Consider the following 19,490-nt stretch of genomic DNA (forward strand, 5'->3'; position numbering starts at 1 on the left):
TTCATTTTATTTTTATATTATTTATTTATTCTTTGTTAGTTTCTTGAGATTATCATCCGCTGAGGGTGGAAGGGGAGTGATCAGACACTCGGGAGGTGTCTTGAGATTATCATCCACTGAGGGTGGAGCTGAGGGTGGAAGGGGATGGAGCGGACACTCGGGAGGTGTCTTGAGGCTCAGGGAGTTATGAGTTATACAACGTGGTTGAGTTGGAGGAGGTGGCTGGTGGCCCATCCTGTTTTTTAAAGTTTCAGCTGTGAGGTAGGGCCAGTAGGGCAATCCTGAAGAATGACGATGCTCCGCTGCCGCCATTCTGACCTGTGGGGACAAAGGAGGGAATGTTTTCACACATATTCATTTGATGGACAAAATTACCACCACCAACACAGTCTGCACCTGCTGTTGCTGGTGATAGATTTTTGCACCTTTCCATCCTCCAGGTTTCAAAATAGCAGTATCAGTGTCATAATATCACCCTTCCACTGAGTACTGCCGACAGCTGGGGGGTAAAGAAAAGTCATTGGGACACACTGTTGTCTCCACATGCCACTGTGTCTGTCTGCAAATATAGGCAGGCTGGGGTCCTACCCCAGGGAAGACAGAGTCATAACAGAGTAATACAGAAGCATGTTTGAGACACAGGAGTGTCTATGTCTATCCTCATTCCTCCCTCACAGCCATCACCAGAGCATGTTTCTTGCACCAGGTCAACAGACAGTAAGAGACAGTAAGAGAGGCATGAAAAGCCCATTGTCCACACATGTTGCAGCTTCTTTTTGGAGAATGTTTTCCAGGCCTTTTATGTTCTGTCTCTGATTCTCAGAACTCTGCAAGGTCAGTGCGACCACCCTGCTCCAAATCCAAGAAAACAGAGGTTTCCAGAGGAAGGATAAATTGTGCCCAGGGTCACACAGCTTGCAAGAGGCAGAGTGGAAGTTGATTCCAGCTCTGCCTGCAGGACCCTCTCATTTCCCCTCTGTTTCCCTTCTTGACAAAGAATCTTCTTCACTCTGGAGGTGCCACCCATGAGAACAAAGAGCTCTGGAGAGATGTGGATTCCTGAAGAGCTGCAGGGGAACTGGGAGAGGGTTTTCTGACAGAACAATCTTACCTCAAGAAGTCAGTTAGGCATGGCTGTAATATTTCTTTTCACTCCCAGGTAATACCAAATTGTAAGTGCACTAGGACATAAAGGATACTTTTGTCCATGGAAAAATGAGGTGGGAATTCTAAACAAAGCAAGTTTTAAAACTGTGTTTCACTTCAAGTGTACAAGTCCCATCACGTGTAATCATAGGACTCGGCAGCTTTTGAAGGTACGGAGGCCACACAAGAACCAGCTTAGCTGAGCATCATTTAAGGCCTTCATTTGGAATTGTCCCTGTGGGTAATAAGTTACATTCACTCTTCACTAATTTACAGTCAGGGCCCATTTGCTATTACAAATACGGAACCTCTGACACTTAGAATATTAGATCGGGGCCCCACTGGGTGGGGATGAAGGTGTTTTTGCACAACACGGTTACCAACAGGGATGGGACTGTGATGCTTGTAGGCAGCCTTTCTCTCTGCCATCTCCCTCTGCAGGGCTTGAGCACAGAGCCGTAGGGAGAAAAATGTATCCATGTCCTGACCTGGCAGACTATGTCCAAAAGCAAGGAAAACAAGCAAACTTACCCAGTTGCAAAGAGGCTTTCTTGCAGAAGGGGGGATCTGAAAAAGCCAACACATGAGAAATTGAATGTTGAGAGAGTCTAAGGGCCGTGGCATCATCTGCATCAGCACTGAACTATCCTGCAGCTGCGGGGAGGAAGCTCCTTACTTTGCATTTGTAGTAGTCCTCTGCCCGCCGCCGCAACGCTTGCGCACGTTGAAACATTTCCCTATGGATTACAATCACTTTCATCAGATAAAGCACCACTTTCAGGATGATTTTAAATAATCTGCCATGTTTCTGTTATCCTCACAACTGTACCCTTACACAATCTATCTCTACCTAGAAAACGTATTTCAGATGGCTGTAAGAGTACAGTCTGAGCCGGTCACGGTGGCTGACGCCTGTAATCCCAGCACTCTGGGAGGGCGAGGCGGATGGATCACGAGGTCAGGAGATTGAGACCATCCTGGCTAATACGGTGAAACCCCGTCTCTACTAAAAATACAAAAAATTAGCCGGGCGTGGTGGCAGGCACCTGTAATCCCAGCTACTCGGGAGGCTGAGGCAGGGGAATCACTTGAACCTGGGAGGCGGAGGTTGCAGTGAGCCAAGATCACGTCATTGCACTCCAGCCTGGGTGACACAGCGAGACTCCATCTCAGAAAAACAAAAACAAAAAAACCGTACAGTCTGATCCAAACTGTTGCTATATTGATTCCTCCTCTCGCTTACTGCCTGCTGACTTCTGAGATGATAGCTTCCTTCCCCATTCTCAGTATATCCCTAACTCATCCTTCATTGAGTATCTTTTATCTTAAAGCTGTATTCTCTTTGTATTAATATCCTTACCGTGTTTCACAGGGCAGAAACAGCTGGGCTTATAAACAGGCATAGTCCTTTTGAAGGATGTGGTTGATCCTACAACACACTTTCCTAAGGATGACAACAACTCACCCCACCCCTAGAATGGCTGGTATGAACCGAGTTTCCACACAGTCTAGCTGGCAATGGGGTCAGGAGACGTTTTGCTGCTTCACATCTTTTGGTCACTGGTAAATATTAAGGTACTTTGTTTTCTGTTTTGTGAACTCTCTCTCTCTCTCACAATATGTCTTCTGACCATTTGTTTCTATTTATGCATTTACTGGGTCTAAACATTGTACAAAGGTTAAAACAACACTCCAATGGGCGTTTCCCAAGAGGGTGGGGTTCAGTTTCTGAACTCACTTGTAGGTGTGTATTTCTTTCATATCCAATTTCCCATTTTCCTCTGCCTCTGATACCTGCCTCTCCTTTTCTGCATGCTCACGTTCTTTGATGCTTAGTTTCCTCAGACTAGAAGGGAGAGAAATGCACACACATGATCCACCAGCCCGTGTGGGATTCCCTCTGCCCTTCTGGCATCTGAAGGCTGTGATTCAAAGATCCCCCCCGCAACCTTCCCATAAATGAACCAACTGATTCTCACAACTGAAGGAAGAATGGACACCTCCCATTGAGGGACCAAAAAAAATCACACTCTGGCCTGCTGGCAAGTCACTTGTCATTTCCAGCTCATCTTCATAGTTCCATAGTTAGTCCTATTCTTTAGTAAATATAAAGACTATTAAAAGCTTCTATGAGGTGCACTATGTGTGTCTCTGGGGTCAGTCTTGTGCTTGACACAGCAAAAGCTCATTTTAGTTCAGTGTGAAAAACCAGACCTCACCAATTCACACAACTAACTCCATCGGAAGCAGGGGATTGCTCCTCCTCTGACTCCTCCTGTGTGAGACCTGATTCTCAGTCAGAGGCTGATGCCGGAACTGAGACCATCAGCCATAGAGAGATCCTTCCAGAATATGGTGTCATTAACCCCACAGTTCACTACTGCACTTTGCCATGATTCAGGACTGGAACTCTTGTCATCGACTTTAAAGATCCTGAAAAGGCAATCTGAATGCTGGGCGCATCTATTGAATTAGAAATGATCGGAATGGCTCCTAAGTCAGGGTGTTATGTCCTGAAAATAGGTGACAACGGCAAACCATCCACCCTGGTGTTGACTGACTTTAACAAGGTTCAGTTCACAGAGATTGAGGGCAGAAAAAGGAAACGGCCTAAAAAGGGTAAGTTTGCTGTGTTGCCCTCACACCACGTGATTCATGGTCCTGATCCTAAGGATCTCACCTGATACTTGGTTTTATAGGAAGGATGTGTAAAACTCCCAGAACGCTAGGAAACAGGGACGAAAACACTTCAAAGAGAAAGTTAATGAACTTGTTTCTGACCACAGGGCATCCTTCAGCACATGCTGTCTGGAGTGGCCTCCAACAAGCAGTGTGTGGTGAGGTGCTGAGAATGCAATGGGAGCAGGGTCCTGTCCCCACGCTACAGAAGCTCACAGTTTAATGCAAATGAGAAGCCAGTGAGGACATCACTACTCCTGCTGTGCACTTGGGAACTAGAAACACAAAACCTGACTCTGGAGGGAAGCTAAGGAAGCATTCTACTCTTGAGTTGACATAAGTGCATCTGAAGCTTCTGATCTCCGATGAGAACAATGGGGGACACCAAACAGAATATAAAACCCATGATTGAATACATCAAATTGCTAACATGGCAGTAAACAGACATGAGGTGAAGACGGAGAAGAAGGAAACCCAGGACGAAAGTCAGCCTCGCATTTGGAACCCATTTCCCTGAGTTTCATTGCTGAATTCCAGAAGGAACTACTGAGATGCAAAGAAGCAGAACAGCTTTTGCACACATGCGTGGGGTTAGATGGAAAACAAGTGGATTGAGGGTCTGCCAATGAAAGTGACCCATACTGAAGTCCACTGGCTCTGGTTGAGACCCAGAAGGGTCATGCATCAGAATAGAGGTGGACAGGAAATACCCTGGCCTTTGTAGGGACTGAGCCTGCACCGACGACCTCAATTGCAGCCTGTATGGAGGACCCCTGACCATCCCCCAGAAGTAGACTCCCATCTCTTCTGCAGCAAGATAACATGCTACTAGGCCTCAATTCATTGCTAAATATTTTTTAACAAGTATCTCACATTTAACAAAAAAAGATCAGTCATATGGCAGCAAAATACAATGTAATATGACCAAAACATGAAAGAGTGTGAAAATGAATCTGGAGGTGACCTAAGCATTGAATTCAACAATCCAGGCTGGGTGTGGTGGCTCACACTGGGATGCTGAGGTAGGCAGATCACCTGAGGTCAGGAGTTCAAGACTAGCCTGGCCAACATGGTGATCCCCTGTCTCTACTAAAAATACGAAAATTGGGCTGGGCACGGTGGCTCACGCCTGTAATCCCAGCACATTGGGAGGCCGAGGTGTGCGGATCATGACGTCAGGAGTTCTAGACCAGCTTCGCCAATATGGTGAAACCCCGCCTCTACTAAAAATACAAAAATTATCCGGGCATGGTGGCATATGCCTGTAGTCCCAGCTACTCAAGAGGCTGAGGGATAAGAATCGTTTGAACCTGGGAAGCAGAGGTTGCAGTAAGCCAAGATCATGCCACTGCACTCTAGCCTGGGTGACAGAGTGAGACTCTGTCTCAAAAAAAAAAAAAAAAAAAAAAATTGACCGAATGTGGTGGCACACACCTGTAATCCAAGCTAGTCGGGAAGCTGAGGCAGAGTTGCTTCAAACTGGGAGGCAGAGGTTGCAGTGAGCCAAGATTGCACCATAGCACTCCAGCCTGGGCGACAGAGCGAGACTCTATCTCAAAATTAAAAAAAAAAAAAGGCTGGGTGTGGTGGCTCACGCCTCTAATCCCAGCACTTTGGGAGGCTGGGACGGGTGGATTACCTGAGGTCAGAAGTTCGAGACCAGCCTGGACAACATGGTGAAACCCCATCTCTAGTAAAAATACAGAAATTAGCTGGGCGTGGTGGTGGGCACCTGTAATCCCAGCTACTTGGGAGGCTGAGGCAGGAGAATTGCTTGAACCCAAAAGGCAGTGAGCTGAGATTGTGCCATTGCACTACAGCCTGGGCAACAAGAGCAAAGCTCCATCTCAGGAAAAAAAAAAGAGAGAGAGAAAGGAAAACCAATGCCAGTACTAGCATCTCCTCTTCCCCCCATAAAATTACAAACAAGAATGTAGGAAGGGAAAGGAATTATACATCTTAAACTAATGAAGCAGAAAGGACAAACTCAATTTTGAACCCACTGAATTTGCCACAAATATTGTAGAAAATATTCTCAAGGACTTTACAGTTGTCTACTTTGATTGGCACATGGTTCATACAACAGTATTTGTGTCAAGGCACATCTTACTGTTCTTTGGCGGTCTTCCTCTTTCCATTGATTTTGTCATGACGGTTGACTTTTGTTGTCACCTTCATCTTATGGATTTTAGCTCAAACTTTGGTTTCCACCTGTCTCCATAAAGTAAAGATGGCTTCCAGGACAATTTTAATTCCTGGAAAGGAAGAAACTCTTTTCTTTGTGTGCATACAAATGGACCTCAGCCCTTGGTGAGAGTGAGGAGAGGAGAAGGTGAGAAACCTGAGGGCAAGAAGCTGTTCTTTCCCTTTCCAGGGCAAACTCATTTCCACACTATGGGGACTCCAACAGAGCCATACCTTCCTGTCTATGGCGGTTGGACCTCCTGGCTCTCTGCTGTACATCCGTGGATCCATCATGTCCATTTTGAGACGGGAAGATAGTCTTCAGGAAAGACACCTAGGAAATAATAATATAAGAATGACGGCTGGGCACGGTGGCTCATGCGTATAATCCCAGTACTTTGGGAGGCCGAGGCAGGTGGATCACGGGGTCAGGAGTTCAAGACCAGCCTGGCCAAGATGGTGAAACCCCGTCTCTACTAAAAATACAAAAATTAGCCGGGCATGGCAGCGGGCGCCTGTAATCCGAGCTACTCGGGAGGCTGAGGCAGAGAACCGTTTGAAGCTGGAGGCGGAGGTTGCAGTGAGCCGAGATCACACCACTGCACTCCAGCCTGAGCGACAGAATGAGACTCTGTCACACACACACACACAAACACACACACACAAGAATGACATGAGGCTGGCACGGTGGCTCACTCCTGTAATCCCAGCACTTTGGGAGGCCGAGGCAGGCGGATCACCTGAGGTCGGGAGTTTGAGACCAGCCTCACCAACATGGAGAAACGCTGTCTCTGCTAAAAATACAAAATTAGCCAGGCATGGTGGTGCATGCCTGTAATCCCAGCTAGTCGGGAGGCTGAGGCAGGAGAATCACTTGAACCCAGCAGGAAAAGGTTGTGGTGAGCTGAGATTGTGCCACTGCACTCCAACCTGGGCAACAAAATTGAAACTCTGTCTCAAAAAAAAAAAAAAAAAAAAAAAAAGGCCAGGTGCGGTAGCTCACGCCTGTAATCCCAGCACTTTGGGAGGCCGAGGTGGGTGAATCACAAGGTCAAGAGATGGAGACCATCCTGGGCAACATGGTGAAACCCCGTCTCTACTAAAAATACAAAAATTAGCTGAGCATGGTGATGCACGCCTGTAGTCCCAGCTACTCGGGAGGCTGAGGCAGGAGAATTGCTTGAACCCAGGAGGCAGAGGTTGCAGTGAGCCAAGATCCCACCACTGCACTCCAGCCTGGTGACAGAGTGAGACTCCGTCTCAAAAAAAAAAAAAAAAATGACATGAATATACTTCACACAACGGAACTGTACACTTCAACACGGTTAGATGGTAATTATCATCTTGTAAGTATTTTACCACAGGTTAACATGTTTCACAACTTGAAAAGGAAGTAATTACCTTCAGCTCTCTGAGTTCTAGAATTTGTAACATTTCACCCCCTGCTCCTTCCTGATCTGCACTGGAGCATCTTCCTTCTGTCCCTGCTCTACTCAGAGTTCACTTTCCCTTCCCTCACATCAGCTTCGTTGAGGCTGGTTTGAACTTAACGCAAAACATTCTCACTAATGACTGAATTCCCACCAAGATTTCCATGTTATCACAGTATGCTTTTAATCTTCGAAGATATTAAATATTTGTTCTCATCATAGCTAAAATGCAATGCAAATCCCATCTCAGATGTGGGTCAGATACCTATGAATCTCCTGAGGTAGTCATTGAAATGACTTTTTTCTTGAGACGGAGTGTCACTCAACCATGCTGAAGTGCAGTGGCGCTACCTTGGCTCACGGCAACCTCCACCTCCCAGATTCAAGCGATTCTTGTGCCTCGGCCTCCCAAGTAGCTGGGATTACAGGTGCCCGCTACCATGCCTGGCTAATTTTTGTCTTTTTAGTAGAGATGGGGTTTCACCATGTTGGCCCATCTGGTCTTGAACTCCTGACCTCAAGTGATCCACCTGCCTCAGCCTCCCAAAGTGCTGGGATTACAGGCATGAGCCACCACACCTGGCCTGAAATAATATCTTTCAAATTCTTTGTAGAATTTGTTTTTTCCTGATTTCTCTACATAGGATAAAAAAAAAAAAATCATGTACTAGGATTTCGAGAGAAGCAATGGGTAATCTAAAAAGATGAAAAGAGCAACCATGTCTATCCCACAGCTACTGCTAGATTTCATAGGAAAGGTAGCTGGTCCAGTTTGGAGCTAGGAGAAATGTCAAACACATGAAGAAATGAGAAGCAAAGAAATGCCATCACGCATGAATGCTTCATGGTACCCATGATGTCCCTGCTTAGGAGGTAATGGTATAGGTGACTAGATGACAAGGACAAAGATGAGAGGTGCGAAGTTGTCCAAGTCCAACAGCTCAACTGAACTTTCCTAAATGGAATTGTTAAAAAGTGGTAAATTTAAAAACTTCCCCTGGCTCACGTGGTGGCTCACGCTTGTAATCCCAGCACTTTGGGAGGCTGAGGCGGGTGGATCATTTGAGGTCGTGTTTTGAGACTAGCCTGGCCAACATGGTAAAACCCCGACTCTACTAAAAATACAAAAATTAGCTGGGCATGGTGGTGGGCACCTGTAATCCCAGCTACTTGAGAGGCTGAGGCAGGGGAATCACTTGAAGCCAGGAGGTGGAGGTTGCAGTGAGCCGAGATCACACCATTATACTCCAGCCTGGGAAACAGAGGGAGACTCGTCTTGGGGGTGAGGAAAGAAAAAAAAAAAAAAAAAAAAAAAGCTTCCTCCAATTTATACCGAAAATTCTCTGTTCACGACTAAGTGGCATAGAGAATGTTAAATGTGCCTAGATATCTTCATAACTCATATATTTTCTGTTTTCTACATATCTTGAAAGGCAGTGCCAAATGACGTGTAATTATCTAGGTGGTAAAACTGAAACATACTTCCTCTTCCCTTGAATATAAAAAAGCATTGTGGTATTAGTACTTTTATCTTGGATCATTGTTTAGAAGGAGATTCAGCCCCCAGACGACCACATTTTTACTGTCATGAATGGCAAGACAAAATGTAGAGCTCAACTTACCCAAAGGAAAAAAGGCTCAAAAGACAAATTATGGCACAACTTAGCAGCCAAATTCTTACCAAGTACAGACTTTTGACATACTGATCTCTCTCCAGTTGCAAGTGGGAACATGCACTTTGAATGATGTCATTCAAAATTACCCTGCCCAGACACACTTTTCATTGATTCTCTTGGAGGGCAGTTCTAAGAGATTCTCTGGGGCTTTCTCTGCATCATGAGACGCAGTGCAGTTCTGCCCTTCACCTTCCGGCAGTTTGTCACCTCGTCCCTATGACCTCAGAGGAACTTTGTCTCAGGCCAATTGTTCCTTGGGCTTTTTCATTTCCCCTAAAAATCATTTGCTGCCCCTCTAAATGGCCTACATCTCCATCTATCTCCCTCTCCCCTCAGAAGAGGGTGCTCTTTAAGCATCAACCATCCAGCCCTTCTAGCAGTCCCATTTTTCAGCTGGTTCCCATGTTTATGCCTGTTCTATGTTTTTCTTTTCCTGTTAAGCTGTCTGTTGTCAGCTCATTTCTGCAATGAATCTTCAGAGAGGAGACTGGAAGCTTTCCTTCCACCCATACGATAGAACTATAAAGCAGAAGAGTTTAGAAAGACTTTCCTATTTAAGTGACAAAACCTCATACTCCATCTGTGACAAATAGCACAAAGGTTAAAAAAACTTATTTTTGACCAAAAGCTCTGTTGACATTCTATTAAACAAACACCGACCTATTTAATTTTCATCATGTAAATGGCAGGTATTTTCATAATTCTTATGCTAATAAATCATTTCCCTGATTTTTGGGGTAAAACCACATATTCATAATGAAGTCCAGAAACGTGAATTGTTTCATATAATTTATTCTTATTTGTGATTACAAGTATACCTCTACAGAAAGTTAGGATACTCACAGAAAGGTAACTTGTGCAGAGGGAGATGGCAAATTTATAACTTCTCAGAAACACAGTAATGATACGTAACCAAGGACTTCCACCAAAGTCAGTCCCACGATGACGAAGGTCAGCCAGAGTATTGATAACCTGGAATAATAATAGTTGAAATAATGAAAAGGTCAATGACACTGACAATATTTCACTCAGAAAGAATCATCCTTAGAAACCGTCAACCTCCTCCAAAAGGTAACCACATCCCTCAGATATCACTGTGGGATTCCACTGCTACAAAAAAGAACGGAAGTTAGAAGTCACATGTTTTTCAGATGGCTGGTAGTGTTTTTAGGCATTGCAAATGTGGGGTGTTGTCTTTCTTGGTATAAAGCAGGGATATCCAATCTGTTGACTTCCCTGCCTATATTAAAAGAAGCAAAGTTGTCTTGAGCCACACATAACATACACTAACACTAACAATAGCTGATGATCTAAAAAAAAAAACTTTTTTTTTTTTTTTTTTTTTTGAGACAGAGTTCCGTTCCACTCAGTCGCCCAGGCTGGAGTGCAGTGGTGCAATCTCGGCTCACTGCAACCTCCAGCTCCTGGGCTCAAGCCATTCTCCTCCCTCAGCCTCCCGAGCAGCTGAGATTACAGGTCTCTGCCACCATGCCCGACTAATTTTTGTATTTTTAGTAGAGATGAGGTTTCACCATGTTGGCCAGTCTGGCCTTGAACTCCCAACAGGCGATCTGCCTGCCTCGGCCTCCCAAAGTGCTGGGATTACAGGCGTGAGCCACCGTGCCCGGCCATTTTTTTTTGTTTTTGTTTTTGTTGTTTGTTTTTGAGATGGGGTCTCACTCTGTCACCCAGGCTGGAGTGCAGTGGTGTGCTCTCGGCTCACTGCAACCTCTGCCTCTCAGGTTCAAGTGATTCTCCTGCCTCAGCCTCCTGAGTAGCTGGGAGTACAGGTGCCTGACAGTGCACTCAGCAAATTTTTGTATTTTTTGTGGAGACGGGGTTTTGCCATGTTGGCCAGGGTGGTCTCGAACTCCTGACCTCAGGTAATCTGCCCACCTCAGCCTCCCAAAGTGCTGGGATTACAGGCATGAGCCACTGTACCTGGCCAAAATCTCCTAATGTTTTAAGAAAGTTTACAAATTTGTGTTGAACTGCATTCAAAACTGTCCTGGGCCACATGCAGCCCGTCACTCATGGCTAAGACAAGCTAAGTAGAAAGTAATTATCTTATCTTTTCTTTTCGTTTGGAGACAAAGTCTTGCTCTGTCACCCCGGCTAGATTGCAGTGGCATGATCTCAGCTCACTGCAACCTCCGCCTCCCGGGTTCAAGCGATTCTCCTGCCTCAGCTACTGAGTAACTGGGATTGCAGGCGCCTGCCACCACGCTCGGCTAATTTTTGTATTTTTAGTAGAAACAGGGTTTCACCATCTTGGCCAGGCTGGTCTCCAACTCCTGACCTCATGATCCACCTGCCTCGGCCTCCCAAAGTGCTGGGAATACAGGTGTGAGCCACTGCACCTGGCCAGTAGTTATCTTTTCTTTAGTTATTTACTTGTTTTTTAAATTGATATATAACATTGGATGCATTTATTATATATCACATGGTAAAAGAATCCCTCTAAAGAATACTTCTCTCTTGGATTATATGAATCTTTGTCATTTAAAGCTCAGCATAAGTAAAAAAAAAAAAAAAAAAAAAAAAAAAATACAATGAAGAGATTACTTCATTCACAAATAAGAATCCAATTTTAGTGCTTAAAAATTAACAAGGTGGGCCGGGCGTGGTGGCTCACGCCTGCAATCTCAGCACTTTGGGAAGCCGAGGTGGGTGGACCGCGAGATCAGGAGATTGAGACCATCCTAGCTAACACGGTGAAACCCATCTCTACTAAAAATACAAAAAATTAGCAGGGCATGGTGGCACGCGCCTATAGTTCCAGCTACTTGGGAGGCTGAGGCAGAAGAATCACTTGAACCCGGGAGGCAGAGGTTGCAGTGAGCCAAGATCGCACCACTGCACTTCAGCCTGGGTGACAGAGCGAGACTCTGTCTCAAAAAAAAAAAAAAAAAAAAAAAATACCAAGGTGGAGATCATGAAAATGGCATGAATAGTGTGGGATTTCTCTAAGATTGTTGACATTAATTCCATTAGACTCTTATGTGAGTGAAGACGAAGACTTCCCCTGAGTAAGTTCAGACAGCTTGTGATAACATTTCTACATCGATTCCTCAGGATTTAACTATATATTCTTGAAAACATCTCAATTTTCAATGTTTCTTTCAAGATGGTGAATTAAACAGAGATAGCCCTTCAACAGGTTGAACTCAGCATATGCTGAGTCTGAAATGGAAATGATGGAGTTAGAGAACCATACAACAATGGTAATGATTTCAGAAACATGGTGTTGAGCAGAATAAAGCAGACACAAAAGAGTACCTATGGCATGGCATGCATCTGTATACGCGAAATCCCAGAATAAGCAAGCTAACCTATGATAAGAAAGAGACTGGCTGGGAAGAGTGAGAGTTCACTTTCTGGAGTGACATAATAGTGTAGATCTTGGCTGGGCACGGTGGTTCACGCCTGTAATCCCAACACTTTGGGAGGCCGAGGCGGGCAGATCACTTGAGGTCGGGAGTTCAAAACCAGCCTGACCAACATGGAGAAACCCTATCTCTACTAAAAATACAAAATTAGCTGGGAGTGGTGGCACATGTCTGTAATCCCAGCCACTCGGGAGGCTGAGGCAGGAGAATCGCTCGAATCTGGGAAGCAGAGGTTGCGGTGAGCTGATATTGCCCCATTGCACTCCAGCTTGGGCAACAAGGAAGAAACTGTCTCAAAAAAATAAATAAATAAAATAATGTAGATCTTGAAAGGGGGTTGGTTTATGCTGGTGTATGTACTTTCCAAAGTTACTAAACTTACACTTAAGGTTATATATTTTGGCCAGGCGCGGTGCTTCACGCCTGTAATCCCAGCACTGGGAGGCCGAGGCAGGCGGATCACGAGGTCGAGAGATGGAGACTATCCTGGCGAACATGGTGAAACCCAGTCTCTACTAAAAATACAAAAATTAGCCGGGCGTTGTAATCTGAGCTACTCAGGAGGCTGAGGCAGGACAATTGCTTGAACCCCGGAAGCAGAGGTTGCAGTGAGCCGAGATGTTGCCACTGCACTCCAGCCTGGGCGACAGAGTGAGACTGTCTTAAAAAAAAAAAAAAAAAAAAAAAGTCATCAAACCAGATGACACAAATCAAATGACATTTCACTTTGTTTTGGTCCATTTTGTTTGTTAGAGACAAGAGTGCAGCGGGGACATCTCGGCTCACTGCAACGGCCAGCTCCTGGGCCCAAGCGATCCTCCCACCTCAGCCTCTCCAGTAACTGGGATAACAGGTACGCACCACCAGGACCGACTAATCCTTTTTGGAATTTTTTGTAGAGATGGGGTTTCGCTATGATGCCCTGGCTAGCCTTCAACTCCTGGACTCAAGTGATCTGCCCACCTCGGCCCCCTAAAGTGCTGGGATTACAGGCCTGAGCTGTGTCACTTCATGCCGCGTGACACAGCCCAGTAAAAAGGAAGAAACCCCGCGGGTCCAGCGTCTACTCACACAGGTAGACTGATGGCTGATAAATCCCAGCAGGAGCCAAAAGAGGAGCCGAAAGAGCAGCCACCGCACCCGTCCACTCACACAGGTGGACTGATGGCTGATAAATGCTAGCAGGAGCCAAAAGAGCAGCCACCGCACCCGCATGTCCTGGTCCTTTCAGGCGCCCTGAGGCGGCCAGGACAGAGGTGGAGGTGGCTTAGGGCAGGGGGGAGGGAAGGGGACCGGGACCGGGGCTGGATCTGAGTTGGGGAGGGGGAGGGGAGGGGAAGGGGAAGGGAAGGGGGGAAGTAAGGGAAGGGAAAGGAGAAGGGGGCTGTTGGGCACCTGGAGGAGGTGGAGGAGGAGGAGGAGAAGAAGAAAGGGGTCTGGGAAAGGATCCGGTTCAAATTAAGTTCTCAAGCGCTGGTGGAAGGTTTAGCTACAGGTCACGGAGAAGATGAGGGAAGCAACAGGACACGCGGGGCAAGGGAGCGTGAGGCTTAGGAGCAATTAGAGGGAGACAAACGTTCTGCTATCCACCAAACCTTCGGTCTGGGCCCTCCCTTAGCAACCCTGGGGCTTTATACTCCCTCTCCACCAATCCCTGATGACCCCGGTAGTGCCTCACAATGGACATTCCAAGTAGCGCCCGCATCATTCCAATGACCCCTTCCCCATCTCAGTCCCCCACACTCCTCGCAAGGACAGGTCCTCTCTGGAACCTTCACAAACCTGATTTCTTGTCCTCCCCAACCAGCTCCCTGTCCCTGCTTCTGGGCGCTCCTTCCTTCCTGAGCTCCCAGGGTTCCTCAAGGTCACTTTTGGCGACAAAACATAAAAAACAAATGATGGCAAGATGGCAGGAAGAACCTCATACCAAAGCAGAGTGCCAGGTTTTACAGCCTCTGCTCAGCCATTCATATCCTAAGCAACAAAGCATCAGCAGGATACGGAAGGTCCCGATAGTAAACCATCTCCATCACATCCATGTAGCCATCCGTCCATCAACCTGTATCTCAGGAACAAATGTAGATACCTTCATTTTAAGCATGCATGGTACATTTACAAAAATTAACCTAACTTATTTTGTTCCAGCAAATCTCAATATATTTGAGAGCAATCAAATCACACAGCATGTTTCTGATCATATAACTGTGCTAGAAGTCAATGATTAAAAGCTAATTCAAAATTATTATTTGCTTGGAAATTCAAAGTGCCCTTATAAGACATAAACATAAGAAAGAATCCAAAATGAAACAAGATTGCCTTTCAACTCAATGATAAGATCATAACATGGCAATAAAATGTCTCCCGCTGGCCTGGGAATTCCTCTTTGTGGCACAAGGTTGTGTGATCTCAAATCACCCCTAACCCACCTAGACATTTTAACATCCGAAACCGAGTGATGATGTCCTTATCTATATCATCTTACTGCCTGTGTGTGTGGACTTTAAATTCTGAACCCAAATGAGGGGGAGAAAACCAAGTTGACTTTCATGATTGATCTCTCAGGGATGTCCAAGGAATCTGTGCATTTCAAGAAACAAAGTTCATCAGCTTCTCTCCTAAGGTATTTGCCCACAATACCCAGAGGGCTTGGCAGCATCATGTGTGATGGGTGGGGAGCTCCAAGCAGGTGGGCAGGACCCAGGGGCCTGGTGACCAGGACAGACCCCCACTGTCCATCACCTTTCCTGGCCCTGTCCTCAGCTAAACTTCCCACAGGCCTTCTGCCCGATCACACAGAGTGTGCCCAAACTCACTCAGGCCTCTGGCAGCTGAAAACCACTGCTTTAAATCCCTTTACCATTTACTATGACATAAGGTAATTGTTAACAGGAAATATTCTAGTGATGCTACAAATGGAAAGCCAATGCCTTTACCATAAATAGAAAAACAACCCTAAGAAACAAGCAAAACAAAAACAAACCAGGGGCTGGGTGTGGTGGCTCACACCTGTAATCCCAGCACTTTGGGAGGCCGAGGTGGGCGGATCACAAGGTCAGGAGTTCCAGACCAGCCTGGCCAATATGGTGAAACCCTGTCTCTAATAAAATACAAAAATTAGCCGGGTGTGGTGGTGGGCGCCTGTAGTCCCACCTACTTGGGAGGCTGAGGCAGGAGAATAGTTTGAACCCGGGAGGCAGAGTCTGCCGTGAGCCGAGATTGCACCACTGCACTCCAGCCTAGGCGACAGGGCGAGACTCTGTCTCAAAAACAGCAACAACTACAAACAAACAAATAACAGGGTTAACAAAACTATGGAATTCAATTCTATTTATATGCTGCAGCCATGTTCCAGCCCTAGATTTGGCTGGGCATGGTGGCTCACGCCTGTAATCCCAGCACTTTGGGAGGCTGAGGCAGGCGGATCACGAGGTTAGGAGTTCGAGACCAGCCTGACCAACATGGTGAAACCCCGTCTCTACTAAAAATACAAAAATTAGCCAGGCATGGTGGCACACACCTGTAATCCCAGCTACTCAGGAGGCTGAGGCAGGACAATTGCTTGAACCCCGGAAGCGGAGGTTGCAGTGAGCCGAGATCGTACCATTGCACTCCAGCCTGGGTGACAGAATGGAATGAGACTCTGTCTCGAAAAAAAAAAAAAAAAAAGCCCTAGATTTCGGTTGTGTTGGTTGTAAAAGGAGAGACCCAGTAAGTGGGGGTTGTGCCGCAGATTGCTACCCACAACGGACGGGTCACTGAGCAGGTCCGGCCAACTGGGCGTTCCCTCGCTGGAGGGCCAGCACACCAGACTGCAGGTGGCGCGGGTCAGCAAGGTACCAGGGGATGTGTCACACACACACCCCACCCCCGTCCAGTCACGCACGGACACCCCGGGCTTCCGAGCAAACCTGCTCCCAGGTGGTGTGACCACATGCAGCCACAGACACCTAGCAAGGACACGCAGCCCGCACACCCCCGGCACCCCAGACACAGTGACCTGCACCAGGGCTCGAGGTTTCTCTAGGGAACCCACCTCTTAGAATCATCCAGAAACAAGTCACTCTTCATCTGTCCAGCAAAGGCCTGCTAAGAGGTGCACAGTGTCTTGAGTCCAAGCTGCGCCAAGGCGGCAGGACCCCCAGCCCAGCCCAGGACCCCCAGTAGAGCCCTCACCTCAGCGTGGAGGCCTGAGAACGTGAGGAAGGAGCTGTCCAGCACGGACGAGTCCAGGCAGCTGTCGATGTCCAGCACCTGCTGCCCGGCAGGTGTGGGGTTCGGGCTCCCAGCCACCTGCACGACGAGGGCGGTGGTCAGCGGGCGGCAGCTCAGACCTGCTCAGGACAGGGATGAGAAGCCACCTCCTCAGCAGACAGGACAGAGCCCGGTGCCATCTGACAGAATGTTCTACAATGCTGGATATATGGGACATCTGCACCGTCCGTGATGGCAGCCGCTCGCGACGTGTGCCACTGAACACTTGACAGCAGACTGGTGCAGCTAAGGAACAGAGTTTTAAATATCATTTTTTTTTTTTTTTAAGATGGAGTCTCGCTCTGTCACCCAGGCTGGAGTGCACTGGCTCAATCTCAGCTCACTGCAACCTCCACCTCCCGCGTTCAGGCGATTGTCCTGGCTCAGCCTCCTGAGTAGCTGGGATTACAGGTGCCTGCCACGATGCCCAGCTAATTTTTTGTATTTTTAGTAGAGACGGGGTTTCACTGTGTTGGCCAGGCTGGTCTTGGAACTCCTGACCTCAAGTGATCTGCCCGCCTCGGCCTCCCAAAGTGCTGGGATTACAGGTGTGAGCCACCGCGCCCGGCCATCGTTCCATTTTAATTAACTTAAATACGAGCAGCCACATGTGGCCTCTGGTTCCTGCCACGGAATCGGGAGCAACCCCTCCTGGTAGCGGCTTATGCGCCTTCTCTGTGTGCTGCTGGGGTTAGTTTGCATGTAACCTCTTGAGGACCCCAGGTGTGTATCCCTAAAGGGTGCGGCCTACCGTTTCCATATGAATGGGAAGAGTTCCCACCTGCTGTATTCTTGGAAAGAGGCTGTGAAGGATTGGTGTTAATTCTTCCTTAACTGCTTAGAAAAATTCTATCTTGAAGGCTCTGAGCCTGGGCTTTTCTTTGTGGGATTTTTTTTTTTTTGGAGACGGAGTCTTGCTCCGTTCCCAGGATGGAGGGCAGTGGCGCAATCTCGGCTCACTGCAAGCTCCGCCTCCTGGGTTCATGCCATTCTCCTGCCTCAGCCTCTCGAGTAGCTGGGACTACAGGCGCCCGCCACCATGCCCAGCTAAGTTTTTGTATTTGTAGTAGAGACGGGGTTTCATTGTGTTGGCCAGGCTGGTCTCGAACTCCTGACCTCAAGAGATCTGCCCGCCTCGGCCTCCCAAAGTGCTGGGATTACAGGCGTGAGCCACCGCGCCTGGCCCTTTTTAATATTTTATATAGATGGGGTCTTGCTATGTTGCCCAGGCTGGTCTCAAACTCCTGGACTCAGATCCGCCCACCTCGGCCTCCTGAAGTGTTGGGATTACAGGCGTGAGCCACCACACCCGGCCCGGCCACTGGGAGGTTTCTAAGGGACTAACTCGGCCTCTTCACTTGCTACAGATGTACTGAGATTTTCTTCTGGAGTGCATTTCGGAAGCGTGCACAGCCGCGTGCTTGCTTCTTCTGAGTTATCTGGCGTGCTGCTGTGCAGTTGTCCGTGGCGTCTGCTTAGCAAAGTGCCCTCGTTCTTTCACGATTCTGGCTTCTGAGTCTTCTCTCTTTCTCCCTGGTCAGTCTAGCTAAGGCTGCTCAAGTGTGTTGACCCTTCCCGAGCAGCCTTTGGTGGACGCCTTTCCCTCTGGCTGCAGCACTGGAAAGTGGCGGCCCTGGGCATGGTGCCGAGGCCCAGGCTCCATTCCCAGTACTCCCGGGTTCCCAGCCCCAGCCCACCTTGCTCCGGGACATCCGGAAGAGAAAGAGGATGGCCAGGTAGACGGGATAGACAACCACGCTGGACACCAGGCCAACAGCGACTGTGTCGACGCTCAGCGGGCTCAGCCTGGACACACGCCCCGTGCTGTGTGGAGGAGAGGAGGCCACACAGGTGAGGCTGAGGGGCAGGAAGGGCTGGGCAGGAAGAGGCTGTCCCGACCCCTACGGCACACACCTGTAGGCAGAGTCGCCAACAGCACCGTACCACACGGCGTTGGCGCCCAGGAGAACGCAGCAGGTGGCCCTCTGGATGTGAGTGAAATGGCTACGAGGCGGCCGGTCCCATATGGAGAGCCAGATGTGATTGTCAAAGAAGCCGCGCTGCAGCTCAGCCACCAGCAGGCGCCGGAAGCGCAACAGGGCTGCGTCGCCTAGAAGGCAGGGAGGGCTGCACTGCAGGAGGCCACGGGGCAGGACCACCCTGCCCAACCTCCCACGGAGTGGGAACATGGAACGAGGCCTTACTCGCGGCCAGCACCTCCTTCTCCACCAGGCCCCCATTGGCCTCCGTCTCCACCGAAAGCCAGTCATTGACCAGGAAGAAGGCGCTGCGTGCCGTCTGCAGGTTCCTGACGATGATGTGCTGCAGGAACCAGGCAGGGCTGAGCCCTGCAGAGGCGCGGGAGGGAGGTCAGGCTCGCAGGGCGCCCCAATGCGGGGGCAGAGGAGCAGAGCTTGGCAGGGTCCGCACAGACCTTTGTTGTCGTGCCACACTCGGATCTTCCACACGCTACCCAGGCTGTGCGGGGTGGCGATCCGGAAGATGTCCAGGCTGTTGCGGTGGAAGGCTCTGTCGCCGTCCAGGTGCCGGTGGCCGCTCCGGCTGTCCACCCCATACAGCATGATGCCCACGTGGGCCGTGGTACCTGGGGGGCAAGAGGGAGGAGTGGGAGGCTCGGTCTGCTGCCCAACACGTGTGGCATCCCAGGCAAGTCATCTCAGCTTTGGCCTCCATGCACTCAAGGAGCCACACAGGCAGTCCCGGCTTTGCACGGC

The 19,490-nt window shown here is 48.4% G+C and overlaps 3 protein-coding genes across 35 annotated transcripts in view; 1 reads left to right on the forward strand and 2 right to left on the reverse strand.

Annotated features, from left to right (window-relative positions):
• LOC129394334 (nuclear pore complex-interacting protein family member A3-like) lies at positions 1 to 6,003 on the reverse strand. The gene is made up of 5 exons (XM_055100716.2): positions 5,936 to 6,003; positions 2,885 to 2,992; positions 1,823 to 1,883; positions 1,678 to 1,713; positions 1 to 318 (listed from the first exon to the last, which is right to left on the reverse strand). Exons 1-5 carry the CDS (start codon positions 6,001 to 6,003, stop codon positions 22 to 24), a joined length of 570 nt encoding a protein of 189 aa, XP_054956691.2. The 3' UTR covers positions 1 to 21.
• LOC117977917 (uncharacterized) overlaps positions 1 to 13,720 on the forward strand; it is a 37,111-nt gene extending 23,391 nt beyond the window's left edge. For 3 of the 10 annotated variants that reach the window (XR_010110449.1, XR_010110450.1, XR_010110448.1), the window contains one exon: positions 13,258 to 13,720. Coding sequence is in view for 4 of the 10 variants with exons in the window: in XM_063598254.1 (XP_063454324.1) it covers positions 824 to 940 (117 nt within the window). In the remaining 6 variants the exon portion in view is untranslated. Of the gene's footprint in view, positions 1 to 823; positions 9,793 to 13,257 lie in introns of those variants that run through there. The other 7 variants (XR_010110451.1, XM_055100696.2, XR_010110447.1 and 4 more) reach the window with 6 other exon arrangements.
• The window catches only part of LOC129392988 (polycystin-1-like), a 27,804-nt gene continuing 14,557 nt past the window's right edge, over positions 6,244 to 19,490 (reverse strand). For 2 of the 24 annotated variants that reach the window (XM_063598232.1, XM_063598229.1), the window contains exons 4-8: positions 19,190 to 19,360; positions 18,960 to 19,103; positions 18,670 to 18,865; positions 18,453 to 18,579; positions 16,678 to 17,001 (exon numbers count right to left, since the gene is read on the reverse strand). In XM_063598232.1, the coding sequence (XP_063454302.1) occupies positions 16,909 to 17,001; positions 18,453 to 18,579; positions 18,670 to 18,865; positions 18,960 to 19,103; positions 19,190 to 19,360 (731 nt within the window). In that variant the 3' untranslated portion in view covers positions 16,678 to 16,908. The other 22 variants (XR_010110400.1, XR_010110399.1, XM_063598226.1 and 19 more) reach the window with 22 other exon arrangements.

This window comes from Pan paniscus, chromosome 18, assembly GCF_029289425.2.
Source record: "Pan paniscus chromosome 18, NHGRI_mPanPan1-v2.0_pri, whole genome shotgun sequence".
NCBI classification, from domain to species: domain Eukaryota; kingdom Metazoa; phylum Chordata; class Mammalia; order Primates; family Hominidae; genus Pan; species Pan paniscus.